Source organism: Orycteropus afer, unplaced genomic scaffold, assembly GCF_000298275.1.
Source record: "Orycteropus afer afer isolate SDZICR_OR568_19922 unplaced genomic scaffold, OryAfe1.0 scaffold00459, whole genome shotgun sequence".
Classification (NCBI taxonomy): Eukaryota; Metazoa; Chordata; class Mammalia; order Tubulidentata; family Orycteropodidae; genus Orycteropus; species Orycteropus afer.
The window spans coordinates 2,045,966-2,061,267 of NW_006922046.1; the positions used below are offsets into that span (position 1 = coordinate 2,045,966).

The window sequence follows — 15,302 nt, forward strand, 5'->3', positions numbered from 1 at the left end:
CTGACTTGACGGCACATAACAACAACAACAACAACATATATATATATACACACACACACATATACACACACACACACGCATACACACACCAAAGATTATTAGTGGTTACCAAGGGTGGGAGAGAGGGGGAAAGGGAAAGCTTTTGTTTGGGGGGCATTGAGCTTATGCTATGGTGGAATATTTTGAAAAAGGATTGCAACAATGGTGGCACAACATGAAGAATGTCATCAATGTCCATGAGCCGTAAATGTGGAAGTTGTTATGTTGGTGAACGTCTTGTTGTGTATGTTTTCACCACAGTAAAAGTGAAAAAAAAGGGAGGGGGGAATGCAGCATCAGGAGTGGAGGAAGACTCATTAACAACCTACGATATGCAGCTGACACAACCTTCCTTGCTGAAAGTAAAGATGACTTGACAAATTTACTGATGAAGATTAAAGACTACAGTCTGATTATACCTCAACATAAAGAAAACAAAAATCCTCACAACTGGACCAATAAGCAGCATCACAATAAATGGAGAAAAGATTGAAGTTGTCAAAGATTTCACTTTACTTGGTTCCACAATCAACACCAATGGAAGCAGCAGTTAAGACATCAGATGACATAATTCATCTGTCAAATCTGCTGCAAAAAACCTCTTTAAAGTGCTGAAGAGCAGCAATGTCTCTTTGAAGACTGAGGTGTGCCTAACCCAAGCTGTAGTATTTTTAGTAGCTGCATATGCGTGTGAATGCTGGCAATGAATAAGGAAGACCAAAGAAGAGTTGATGCTTTTGAGTTGTGGTGTTGGTGAAGAATACTGAACATACCATGGTCTGCCAGAAGAATGAAAAAATCTGTCCTGGAAGAAGTTCAGCCAGAATGCTCCTAGGAAGGAAGAATGGCCAGACTTTGTCTTACCTATTTTGGTCATGTTGTCAGAAGGGACCATTCCCAGAGAAGGGTATCATGCTTGGTAAAATAGAGGGTCAGCGAAAAAGGGGAAGGCTCTCAACAAGATGGAACAAGATGGATTGATACAGTGGCTGCAGCAATGGACTCAGGTATAGCAAGATTGTCAGGATAGCACAGGACTGGGCAATGTTTCATTTTGTTGTACATGGGTCACTTATAAGTCGGAGCTGACTCGACGGCACCTAACAACAGCAACAATATTGGGTGAGAAGTGATATCTCATTGTGGTTTTAATTTGTGTTTTCCTAATGGCTAACAAGGAACTCTGGTTGTGTAGCTATTAAAGCACTTGGCTGATAATCAAAATATTGGCAGTTTGAACCCACTGGTCCTTCTGGGGGAGAAAGACAAGGCAGTCTGCTTCCATTAATATTTACAGTATTGAAAACCTTAATGGCAGTTCTACTCTGTCCTGTAGGGTCGCTATGAGTCAAAATCAATCAACAGCAGTTTTTTGTTTTTTTTTCTCCTGGCTTAATGGCTAATGACATTGAGCATCTTTTCATGTGATTATCAACCATGTGTGTATCTTCTTTGGAGAAATGTTTATTTAGATTCTTCGCCCATATTTTAATTGGACTATTTGTCTTTTTACTGAGTTGTAAGAGTCCTTTATATATTCTAGATATAAATCCCTTATCAGATATGATTTACAAAACTTTTTCCCATTTTGTGGTTTGTCTTTTTCATTTTCTTGATGGTGTGTTTTGAAGCACAAACATTTTTTATTTTGATGAAGTCCAGTATATCTATTTTGTGTTTGTTGTTTGTGATTTTGGTGTCATAGTTAAGACTCCATTGCCAAATCCAAGGTGACAAAAATTAACACATATATTTTATTCTCCTATGTTTAAGTATTTCATCCATTTTGAGTCAATTTTTTTTTATGTGGTGTAACATTAGAGTCCAGTTTCACTCGTTTGCATGTGAGTATCCAATTGCCCCAGAACCATTTGTTGAAAAAACTATTCTCTCTTCATTTAACTGTGTTGGCACCTTTGTGGAAAATCAGTTCTACATTTGGGAGAGTTTATTTCTGTATTCTAAACTCTAGCATTTATCTACATGTCCATTCTTATGCTGGGACTACACTGTCTTGATTTTTGTTACTTTGTGGAAAGCTTTGATATCAGGATGGTATCAGGAAATGTGAGTCATCCACCTTTATTCTTCTTCAACATCATGTTGGCTATTCTAGGTCCCTTGAGTTTCTATGTGAATTTTAGAATCAGCTTGTTAATTTCTGCAAAGAAGCCAGATGGGATTTGAATAAGGATGGCTTTGAATCATTAGATCAATTTGGGGAGTGTTGTCATCTTAGCAATATTAAGTCTTCTGATTGATGACTACAGGAGGTATTTCCATTTGTTAAGGTTTTATGTAGTTTCCTTTGATGTTTTGTAGTTTTCAGAGTATAGACTTTACATTTTTTAAATCTATTGCTAAGTATAGGGGCTCTGGTGGAACAGTGGTGAAAGCATTTGCCTGCTAACCAAAAGGTCAGCCACTTCATGGGAGAAAGTAAAGATTTGCAGCCTTGAAGACACTATGGGGCCATTCTACTCTGTCACTATGAGTTGGAATTGACTCGGTGGCTGTGAGTTTTATTGTTAAGTATTCTTTCTAGTGCTATTATAAATAGAATTGTTTTCTTAATTTCAATTTTTGAATTTATTTTTGTATATTTATCTTGTATCTGGCAACCTTGCTGAATTTGTTCATTCTATACTTTTTTCAGATCCCATTTAAAATTCTGAAAGGTCATGAGCAGATGGTGAGTTCCTGTCATTTCTGTGTGGATGACACAAAGATCCTCAGTGGCTCTTACGACTGCACAGTGAAGCTGTGGGTAGGTGGCCAAGGATCAGGTTCTCCTGGAGCTAAAACATCTCCATAAGCTTATATCACCTCATGTGGAGAGTTCCCCAGCACTGAGTTAATGGACACTCAAAGATCCCAGAAATTTGAAAGGGCTCTGAGAAAAATGCAAGAAGGATGAACAAAGTGAAGCTCCTCCTCCCAGTGTCAAGCTGCTGGAGGCAAGAAATTAAGGTAGCTGCTGCCAACTTCTTCATTTGGAAACAGTGGGAGCAGGAGGCAGAGAACATTGGGCTGGAAGTCCCACTTCTGTTGAGGATGATCCAATCTGTGTCTCTGACCTACCTGGGTCTCTGTGCTGTATCATTTCTTGCAATCTCCTCTTTATCTGGAAAATTCATTTCCATCTACAGAGACTATATGGTTAGGCCTGGGTGGACAGAAAGGTAGCCAGTCCTGGGACCTGCCTATAAGGGGTGTTTGGGAGAGATAGGCCTGAGCACAGAGAAGTGCCCCAAAGTTCAGAAGGCAGGGGCACAAGGGACAGGAGTGTGATGGTCAGACACAATTTCAGAAAGGCAGCCACCTGGAACCCTTCTGGATCCTGTGGGCAGGGCTGGCAGACAATGGCAGGCCTGTTTTGGGGCATTGCTGGTCAGTCAGGAGGGAGTGAGGAAGAATCAGGGCTGAGAGGTTGCAGTGACCAGCAAAGGCAAGACTGTGGATGGCCATGTGGCTGGAGTTTTGGCCCATGAGGTAGGACAGTCAGTTCTGAGTTTTGCCATCTCCTCTAGCTTCAGAGGCAGGAGTAGGACAGGGTCAAGTGAGTCAAGGTTAGTTCTCAGGTTCTGGTTTGGTAACTGAGTGGAGGATAGCCCTTCATCTTCCAGATGATCTTAGAGAAGAATATTCTGTGTTATCAGTGGATGCCAAATCTAAGCAGACCAGGCAAGAGGGCTTTGAGGACTGTCAAAATGGGTTAAGGCCACACATGGGTGAAGGCATTTGGCTGCTAACCAGAATATTGGCAGTTCAAACTCACCAGCTGTAAAGATTTACAGCCCTGGAAACCCAATGAAGGTTGCTATGAGTCACAAACGACTCGATGGCAGTGAGTTGAGCATGTGACCCTGGATGATTACGTGGTTTCCTGGGCCTCCCTGAGCCTCCCTTTTTAACCCAGGACCAGCTATGTGTCAGGGCTAACACAGGGCCTACGTGACCCCTACCAGACCCCAAAAGACACCTACTCCTTCTCTCTGACACTGCCCTTTACAAATCCACCCCCACCCTATGATGTCCTTGTTGAGAAATGGTTGGTTTATTTGGGAGCGTTAAACTCTTTCCCAACCCTCTGGGGTGATCAAGAAGCTCATAGAGTGAGGAGGCCTCCACATTACCCAGGAGATGGTAACTTTCTACTGTGCATTTTGCTTTGCAGTCTTCAGATTCTTCCCACTTTGTTCTCATCTTTTGAGTCAGTGGAAGAACTGAAGAACAGAAAGTGGAGGTTTCTGTCTATTTTGACTATTGAACTCTTGTTGCTAAGGGGATATTTGCTTGTTTTCACTTTCTTGACAGACGGTGTCCCTTTGGTCATTATACCAAGATAGGAAACCATCCATGGAGGTGTTCTCAATTCCCTACCACAGCCTCACTTCCCTTGATCCTCTCTCCTACCATGCCCTGTCCATCATGCAAGCCACTTCCACCTCTGTCTCCTTTATATCCTTTTTTTTTTCAAGCCCTGAAACCTTCTTCAATCCCTGGAAATAAGTCCAAGTGTCCCGCTCTCAGCCTCTGACTTACTTACAGCTCTATTCCCTTCACTGCTATTCATGAGGTTTTCATTGGCCAGTTCTTTGAGAAGTGGATGGCCCCTTCCTTCTTCTGAGTCTGTCTTAGTCTGGAATCTCCACTGAAACCTGTCCACCACGGTGACCACCGCAGGTGACCCTGCTGCTATTTGAAATACCAGTGGCATAGCCTCTAAACTTACAGCAACATCCAAGCCACCGCATTACAACAAACTGACAGATGAGTGTCTGATATAGTGCCGGAAGATGAGCCCCTTAGGTTGGAATGCACTCAAAATACAGCTAGTGAAGAGCTGCCTCCTCATTACAGAGCCAACCTTAATGATTTGAATGGAGTAAAGCTTTTGGGACCTCCATTTGCTGATGTGGCATGACTCAAAATGAGAAGAAACAACTGCAAGCGTGCATTAATAATTGGAACACGGAATGTACAAAGTATGGATCTAGGAAAATTGGAAGTTGTAAGAAATGAAATGGAATGCATAAATCCTAGCCTAAAATGGAGTGTTTTGGGCCATATTTAATCAGATAACCATATGATCTACTATGCTGGGAATGACAAATTGAATAGGAATGGCATGACATTCATTATCACAAAGAATGTTTCAAGATCTATCCTGAAGTACAATGCTGTCAGTGACAGGATAATATTCATACATGTACAAGGAAGATCTGTTAATACTACTGTTATTCAAACTTACACACCAACCACCAAAGCCAAAGACAAGGAACTTGGAAGATTTTTACCAACTTCTACAGTCTGAAGTTGACCAAATAGGTAATCAAGATGTGTTGACTATTACTGGTGACTGGAATGCAAAAGTTGGAAACTAAGAAGAATCACTGGTAGTTGGAAAATATGGCCTTGTGATAGAAATGACGGCAGACATTTCATGATAGAATTTTGCAAGACCAAAGACTTATTCATTGCAAATATCTTTTTTCAACAACATAAATGGTGGCTATACACACGGAACTCACCAGATGGAACACACAGGAATCATATCAATACATCTGTGGAAAAAGCGATGGAGAAGCTCAGTATCTTCAACCAAAACAAGGCCAGGAGTTGACTGTGGGACAGACAATCAGTTACTCATACGCAAGTTCAAGTTGAAGCTGAAGACAATTAAAACAAGTCCACAAGAGCCAAAATATGACCTTGCTTGTATCCCTCCTGAACTTAGTTAGAGACCACCTAAAGAATAGATTTGATGCATTGAACACCAATGACCGAGAAACAGATGACATCAAGAAGATCATCCATGAAGAAAGCAAAAGGTCATTTAAAAGACAGGAAAGGAAGAAAAGACCAAAATGGATGTCAGAAGAGACTCTGAAACTTGTCTTTGAATGGAGAGTAGCTAAAGTAGATGGAAGAATTGACAGGATAAAAGAGCTGAACAGAAGATTTCAAAGAGCAGCTCAAGAAGACAAAGTCAATTATTATAATGAAATGTGCAAAGACTTGGAGTTAGAAAACCAAAAGGTAAGAACACACTTGGAATTTCACAAGCTGAAAGAACTGAAGAAAAAATTCAAGGCTCAAGTTGCAATATTGAAATATTCTATGTAAAATATTGAAGGATGCAGGAAACATCAAAAGAAGATGGAAGGAATACACAGAGTCACTATACCAAAATGAATTGGCTGATGTTCATCCATTTCAGGAAGTGGCATATGATCAAGAACCAATGGTATCAAAGGAGGAAGTTGAAGCTACACTGAAGGAATTGGTGAAGAACAAGTCTCTAGGAATTGACGGAATACCCACTGAGATGTTTCAACAAACGGATGCCATGCTGGAGGCACTCACTCAGTTATGCCAAGAAATGTGGAAGACAGCTACCTGGCCAACTGACTGAAAGAGATCCATATTTGTACCCATTCCAAAGAAAGGTGATCCCACAGAATGTGGGAATTATTGAACAATATCATTAATATGATATGCAAGTAAAATCTTGCTGAAGATAATTCAAAAACAGTTGCAGCAGTGTATTGACAGAGAACTTCCAGAAATGCAAGCTGGATTCAGAAGAGGATGTGGAACAAGGGATATCATTGCTGATGTCAGAGGGATCTTAGCTGAAAGCCAAGAATACCAGAAAGTTATTTACTTTTTTTTAACCATGTGTAGATCATAACAAAGTATGGATAGCATTGAGAAGAATGAGAATTCCAGAACACTTAATTGTGCTCATGAGGAACCTGTACATAGACCAGGTGTCATTTGAACAGAACAAGGGGATACTGCGTGGTTTAAAATTAGAAACAAAGTGCATCATGGTTGTATCCTTTCACCATACTTATTCAATTTGTATGCTGAGCAAATAATCCGAGAAACAGGACTAAATGAATAAGAACATGGCATCAGGATTTGAGGAAGACTCATTAACAACCTGCGATATACAGACAACACAAATTTGCTTGCTGAAAGTGAAGATGACTTGAAGCACTTACTGATGAAGATTAAAGACTACAGTCTGCAGTATGGATTACATTTCAACATAAAGAAAACAAAAATCCTCACACTGAACCAATAAGCAGCATCATGATAAATAGAGAAAGGATTGAAGTTGTCAAAGATTCATATTACGTGGTTCCACAGTAACCACCCATGAAAGCAGCATTCAAGAAATCGGATGACATATTGCATAGGGCAAATCTGCTGCAAAAGACCTCTTTAAAGTGCTGCAACAATGGGGTCAGGTATAGCAAGTATTGTGAGGCTGGCGCAGGACTGGGCAGTGTTTCTTTCTGTTGTACAGAGGGTCGCTGTGAGTCGGAACTGACTCAATGACACCTAACAACAACAACAACAACAACTATTCCCTTCTGCCACATTTTTCCAGGCAGACCTCAATATCCTGCTGCCTCTCCTGTCCTCCTTCACCACCTCAATCATACTCCCATAACTGCCTGTTTTCCTGTGGGCACCCCTCCTTGGCTGACCCCATTGACTTCCCTCTCCACTCTCCTCCCCTTTGGTTCTCTTCTCTCTGTCTCCTTCCTCTTCTACTGGTCCTTCTGGATCCCCACCTGTGGCTCTCCCTCAGTAGATGATTAAGCCACTATTCTTACACGTTACCCTATGCCTTCTTGTATCACAGTATCTCAACCAAAATATCCCCTTTCTTTCTCCTGTGAACCTACCCACCATCACTCCCATCTCTGATCCCTCCTCTCAAACCCTACCCCAAACCCAAATATTTGATTTAAAAGCCCTCTTTCACAATTACAGGTCATTGTGAATAATTTGAAAGTCATTAATGTATAAATCTGTGTCAGTTTTCTAGGGCTGCAGTAACAAAGTGCCACAAACTGGGTGGCTTATAAGAATAGAAATCTATTTCTGGAGAAGTTCGAAATCAGGATGTTGGCAGGACTAGACTCTTCTGTCCACTCTAGGGGAAGTTCTTTCCTTGTCTCTTCTAGCTCCTAGTTGCCCAGGTATTCCCTGACTTGGAGATACATTTTGGCATGGCTGTGCATCTCTCTGTATCAGTTGACCTCTTTTATAAGGACACTACTCAGACTAGATCAGGACCCCCTCTATTGTGTAAGACCTCCTGTTACCTGATAACATCTCCAGAAACCCTATTTCCAAACAAGGGCATATTTATAGGTTGTTGTTGTTGTTTTTGTTGTTATATGCTGTCAAGTTAGACCCGACTCATAGCGACCCCTTCTTGGGTTTCCGAGGCTGTATCACTACGGAAGTAGATTGCCCAACCTTCCTTCCGAGGAGTAGCTGATGGGTTTGAACTGCCAGCCTTCTGGTTGCAGTCAAGTGCCTTAGGCACTATGCTACCAGAGCTCCTATATTTATGGGTAGTAAAAACCAAACAAAACCAAATTCACTGCCATCAGTCGGATTGGACTCATAGCGACCCCTCCTTGGATTTCCAAGGCGATGTCACTGCAGAAGTAGATTGCCCAACCTTCCTTCCGAGGAGTGGCTGGTGGGTATGAACCACCAGCCTTCTGATTAGCAGTCAAATGCCTTATAAGATTTCAACATATCTTTTTGGAGAACACAATTCAGTCCATAACAGAAGCTTAAAGAAAAATTCATTCTTAATATCACTACCTTATTTCACTCTAAGGAGCTCTGGTGGCATAGTGCCTAAGACATTTGACTGCTAACCAGAAGGTTAGCTAACCCACCAGCCACTCAGCAGAAGGAAGACTGGACAACCTACTTCCATAAAGATTTACCACCTCGGAAACCCAAAGTGGGTTGCTATGATGTTGGCACATTTCAGTCATTAAAAAAAATGAGTAATTTTTCTCATAATATAAAAGTAATATGGTTTTACTACAGAAAGGCATAAAGACACACACACACACACACACACAAACCATCATTCTACTACCCCAGAGTTAACTACTGTGAATATGTTGATGTATACCTTCCTTCTTCTTGCATGCACCCATGCATACACATTTGTAAAAGTGGGGTCACACAGAAATACTGTTTATGTAACTGCAATGAACTTAGGGTACAAGTATTATAATGTCTCCTTAATTTTTCCAGTTATTTATTAGAGCCTCCCCCTTATTCAAAGTCATACCAGTATCCCCCAGTTAAACTGACTCCACAGGGGTAAAGTCCTGCTTCTGAATACCAAGTGAAGAGGGAGCTGTCTTACATATCTTACCTGTCTGTGCTAACTGTTCCTTCTCTTGGCTGTGGTATCACTATTGAGTATTGCACCTGTGCAGCCCCATGGGCAGGGATCCACTCTAATGCTGCCATTGACTGGCCCTAGGCCCTGTGTAGACTATAGTGGGCCTTGGTCCCTGGCTCCAAGAGGACTGTTTTCTTAGTTTGCAGTGAGCAGTATGCTAGCCAGGGAGACTAGTTCCTTAGGCTCTTATTATTATTATTATTATTGTGATTTGGGTGAAAATTTACAGAGAAAATTCACTTTCCATACAGCAGTTCACATGCACTTTGTCTCATGATATTGACTACAATTCACCACAATGCAACAGCTCCCCTCCCACTTCCACCCAACAATCACCTCTTCCCTGTGTCCATCCCTCCATGCACCCCTGCCCCCTGAGCTGTCTCCCTGTGCATAAACAGTCCTTCTATTCACCCATGATTGTTTTATCCAAGGAGTGTATCTACCTTAGGTAAATGTTCAACTCATATGCCTGTGTTTTGTTTGGCTGCAAGCCACAGTTGTGGGTTCAAATCCAGATCTCTGAAGGGCAGCTAGGGGCCATAGTCTCAGTGGTTCCACCAGGCTCTATCAGACCAGCAAAACTGATCACCCCCTTTTTTTTCTCCCCCAAATGATTTTGAGTTGTGTTCCACATTGTTCTCCCCTCTATCCAGAATCTCCTACATAGATGCCGCTCCAAGTGGTTGACAGTGGTAGCCTGGCACCATCTAGTTCTTCTGGTCTCATAGTTGTATAGGCTGCAGATCGCATGGTGTACCAGTCTCTAGAACTAATTTTTTCCATGAATCTTTGGTTTTCTTCATTCTTCTTTGCTCTGGATGAGGAGAGACCTATTGTTGCATCTAGATGGCTGCTTGCAAGCTTTTAATGTCCCAGTTGCTACTTGCCAAAGTAGGAGGTGGAACAATGTTTTGTGTAGTATGTTATGCCAATTGAGCTTGACGTCCCCTGTGACTATGGTCCTAAGCCCACAGGTTCAACTACTTGGTTTCTCTGGGTCCTTAGGCTCTTAAACTCAGACCAACGGCTTAGGTGTCACCTGACCCTAGTGAGTTTCTCTGTGAGATCCTTCTACCAGCAGGCTTTGATTGGAGCCTGGTGGGTATATCCAGATATGACTCCATTGTTTCAATTCTTAGGGAACAGGGCTTGAAGTCTGGGCCTGTGCAGAAAAGAGTTTACATAGCAGACTTGAGACTGCTGTCCTTAGAAAGCTTGGCCTTTGACTGGCATGTAGGAACTTGACTGATAAACAGTTCCCTATGAGACTTTCTCTAAATGATAAAGGTGACTCAGTGTGCCTAGACTATTTGTACAAACAATGTGGCAGGTTGAACTCCTGCTTTCCTCCTGAGGTTCTGGGATTTTGATGCATGCTGAGAGTGCCTATGTGACCAGTAAAAAACCTAGGCTTGTAGGCTCAGATGTGCTTCCCTGGTAGACATTTCCCATGTGGTTTTATAACTTGTTGTGAAGGAATTAAACATGTCCTGTGTGACTCCAGTGGGAGAAAAATCTTGGAAACTTGTGCCTGGTTTCCTCCAGACTTCGTTCCAAGCACCTTTTACCTTTGCTAATTTTGCTTTATGTCCTTTCACTGTAATAAATCTTAGCTGTAAGTCTAACTATATACTGAGTTTTGTGAGTCCTTCTAGCTAATCACTGAACCTGGAGGTGGTGTTCCAATCCTCGACCTTGACACAGAGTCCTATCCCTCACAGATGGGTTTGGGATCCTATGGCAAATTGGTCTCTGCATATCAGGGGGTATTGTCACAGTCCTACCCTTGTCAGGCCAAAAAGCAATGACACTCTTCCACTGTATTTTTACATAACAATACAAGACATTTCTAGTAAATCTCTTACATTTTTAGTAATACTCTTAAAAGAGGGGGGACTCTCTACTTTCTCTGCATATGCTGAAAAGCTACTGGCACATTTCTTTTCTTTTTTACATTTTTTTTTTTAATTGTGATTTGGGTGAAGATTTACAGAGCAAATTCACTTTCCATACAGCAGTTCACATGCACTTTGTCTCATGTCATTGACCACAGTTTACCACAATGCAACAGCTCCCCTCTCACTTCCTCCCCATAGTTACCTCTTCCCAGTGTCCATCCCTCCATGGGCTCCTGCCCCTTGAGCTGTCTCCCTGTGCATAAGCAGCCCTTCTTTCTCCCATGATAGTTCTTTCCAAGGAGTGTATCTACTTGAGGTAAATGTTCAACTCATATGCCTGTATTTTGTTTGGCTGGAAACCACAGGTGTGGGCTCAATTCCAGACCTGAAGGGGCCATAGTCTCAGTGGTTCCACCAGGCTCTATTGGACCAGCAAACCTGGTCCCCACCTTTTTTTTTTTCCTCCAAATGATTTTGAGTTTTGTTCCATGTTGTTCTCCCTCTCTATCAAGGGTCTCCTACATAGATCCCCTTCCAAGTGAATGACAGTGGTAGTACTGGCACATTTCTTACTAAAAAAGATTTCATCCTTGCCACAGGTAACCAACCCAGTTGCCATTGAATTGATTTCAACTCATGGTTACCTCATGTGTGTCAGAGTAGAACTGTACTCAATAGAATTTTTAGAGGCTGATTTTTCAGAAACAGATTGCCATATTGTCCTGAGGTATCTCTGGGTGGACTCAACTGCTAACCTTTTGATAAGCAGCTGAGCATGTTAACTGTTTGTATCACCTGGTGACTCTTCTTGCATCAGAACCTGCTTTTTTCTCATCATATTCTCTAGTTATTGACCATCAGCATGATTTTTAACAATTCCAAGTGCCCTACTGTCAGATATAGGAGCTCTGGTGGTGTAGTGCCTAAGGCATTTGACTGCTAACCAGAAGGCTGGCAGTTCAAACCCACCAGCCTCTTCTCAGAAGGAAGGTTGGGCAATCTACTTCCGTAGAGATACCGTCTTAGAAACCCAAGGAGAGGTTGCTATGAGTTGCAATTGACTCGATGGTAATGAGTACCATCAGATGTGTTGTAATTTGTTTTAACCATTCCCCTTTAGACAGACACTTAGATTTTTGCTGATGTTTTTGTCATCACCAATAATGAAAGATGGATATTTTCAGGCATAAATATTTGATTGCAATTCTGACTATTTCCTTAAGAGAGACTCCTTGGAGTATAACTACTGGGCCAGAGTGTGAACTTTTTTTGAAGTTCTTGAAACATATTGCTAGATTCTGAAAAGGCTTTTCAGAAAACACTACCACCAAAGTGGCCAGTTTCCATCTGGTTGCTGTGGAATTACGTGAGAGTCGATCGACCTATGAATGATGAGGGTATTCTTCCTGCTCTTGACAAAATGTGTTGTAAACTCCTTCTGCTCTTTTGAGCTGAGTGGCAATCTTAGGACCATGGAGTTCCCATACTTTGCTGCTATAGACAAGCTAACCAAACCAAAAACCAAACTCACTGTCATCAAGTTGATTCCAACCCATAGTGGCCCTCATTGGGTTTCCAAGGCTATAAATCTTTATGAAGCAGACTACTTTGTCTTTCTTTTTCAGAGTGGCTGGTGGGTTCGAATCACCAAACATTTGGTTAGCAGACAGTAGCCTTAACCACTACACCACCAGAACTCCTTGGATAAGCTCACAGCTGATATTAACTCAGTTTACAACTTCAGCAAATGTCGCAGTGACCATTCTTTCTCTCACTTATTTGAGGATGCTGTTGATGGAGTTGTGATTCGGAATTTTGAGCCTGGGCCCAGAGCTCCTGTTTTAGAGTGCAGCATCACGGCTGACAGCAAAAGGTGACTTTCCCCTTGTTTTATACAGGTCAGGAAACCTGAGACTGAGAAGGCAGGCCAGAGTCCAGGCATACAAGTGACAGGCTTTTATTAAAGTAGATGGACACTCCTATCCATTGTCTCATGGCTTCCTTTTTTTGTGTGTGAGAATAAAATAGACGTGTCAATACTTTGAAAATTTAAAGTGCTAAAAAAATGAAATATATTGTGGCTAAAATAAAGCCAGTCTGAATTTTCTTTTCTGTAGCCATGTATGTAAACTGTTGAAGCTGCAAGGGGTTTTAGCAATTTAGTCCAGGCCCTCATGTCACAGAGGGGAAACAGAGGCTCAGGGACCCAGAGACTTGCCCTGGCCTATCATCTGGAAAGAGTCAGGGCTGGGAGGCAGCAACACACAGAGAAGAACCTCCAAAATCTGTTTGTTTAAATCCGTTCAGACAGACATGAGAGGAGCCTTTAAAAGACAAATGAATTTGCTTTAAATGGATTTACTTTTACCCTGAGCAGCAGCTGTAAACACAATTTTTATAAAAACTACTGTGGGAATTTGTTTCATTTACCTTACTTAGAGGACAAACACTGCCACAGAAACATGCACTATAAAAAGACAAAGGTTCATGTATATTTTACTAACGTACCAGAAAATGTTTCAGAATGAAATGAGCTGTCTACGGAACTTTTTCTTGTAAAAAATCAGGTGAGAAGAGAAGGAAGTGCTTGATTCTTGTGAGTTGTAATTATCCCCTTAAAAGGAGACAGTAAATTATAGGACAGAAGAAATGATACTTTTAAAATCTTAAATATAAAGAAACATATTCCAGTGGCTGAAGGATTAAGGAGGATAATTGTGTTACAGTGCCTTTGGTGTTGGCTTCTCTCTCTTTTCAATGAGTTGAAGGAGCTTGACATTCCTAAGCAAATACATGAATGGTGCTACAGTCTTGCTGTGGCCATCCCTCCTGTCTGTATCATATAGTTCCCATGCAGGGACCCAGGGACTTTACAGGAGTCAGAGGTTTGGTGAAATCTCTGGAGAGCACAAGCTAAACGTGCAGCAGCCTTTGACCCAGTCCTGTTGGTCCCCAGCAGGGCTCATAGAGTGACTTAGCTCCAGGGCCCAAGGCTTATGCTTGAGTCTTCATGGGAAGGTAGTTTCTTGGTGGGAGGACCCATACAGAACGGCAGGTGGTCACTGTGAGAATGAAACCACACTCTTCATTCAGGAATGAAGATCATAGTCACTTTTTAATTAATACGAGGGCCATTTAAAGTATTTTCATAAAATATGATATGGAGCAATTTTGTTGTTGTTATGTGCCGTGGAGTCGGACACAACTCATAGTGAGTCCTCCTTGGGTTTCTGAGGCAGTATCGTTACAGAAGTAGATTGCTCAACCTTCCTTCCGAGGAGTGGCTGATGAGTTTGAACCATCAGCCTTCTGGTTAGCAGTCAAGTGCCTTAGGCACTATGCTACCAGAGCTCCTGAAGCAACTTTAGGAGACAAAATTAAGGGACTACTTGCAATCTCTGTTTTTAAATGGTAAAAATTTCTATGAAGAAGTCTTTATGGAAACAGCAAGCATAATTGTTCCTGGTATTAAGAGCCTGTATGTGTGCATTTTATTTCCAGACTTATTGCAGCATCCTACGACAAAACAATCAGGGCTTGGGACCTTGAGACAGGAAAGCTGCTGGTATGTATGTCCTGCCCCTGTTGGTAGGAGTTGACAGTCTTGGGATGGTCATGAGGGGCGTCTTTGAGGAAAGGAGCGTTTTCTCAGGGATGGAAGACATAGATGTGAACTGCACGTTACACAAGCCATTGCTTGCAAAGTTTGAAGCTTTAGGAAGATGCAGATGGTAAAGGTGGGGACCAGGGAAGGAAAGCATCTTGGAACAGGCAGAACATGCACTGAATCAGGTTTGGATACACAGAAAGAAGGAGGCACTCTGGGTTGGGGCAACTGCACAGGAATAGGGACTCTCTCGTGGAATGTTTTATTTGATTAGATAGAGAACGGGGTCGAGGCCACTGGACAACGGCCATGTGGGCAAAGCGTGAGGTTCCTGGGCCTTCCCAACGTATCCCCCCTTCATCCTGGAGGGACCACTGTCTATCCATCCGAAGAGTCAGAACTCGAATCACGCCTCCTCTTCCCACGTGCAGGCACCCCACCCAGCTCACAGGTCTCCTCTGGGTGTCCCTCTCCCTCCCTGCTAGCCTGCCTTTAGCAGTTTCTTGGTGCT

The 15,302-nt window shown here is 42.1% G+C and overlaps 1 protein-coding gene across 1 annotated transcript in view; it reads left to right on the forward strand.

The window, feature by feature from the left end:
* The window catches only part of WDR88 (WD repeat domain 88), a 65,673-nt gene that overhangs the window by 18,618 nt on the left and 31,753 nt on the right, over positions 1-15,302 (forward strand). The window contains exons 2-4 of the mRNA XM_007954351.1: positions 2,696-2,806; positions 12,969-13,057; positions 14,686-14,749. Coding sequence (XP_007952542.1) covers positions 2,696-2,806; positions 12,969-13,057; positions 14,686-14,749 — 264 coding nt within the window. The remainder of the gene's footprint in view (positions 1-2,695; positions 2,807-12,968; positions 13,058-14,685; positions 14,750-15,302) is intronic.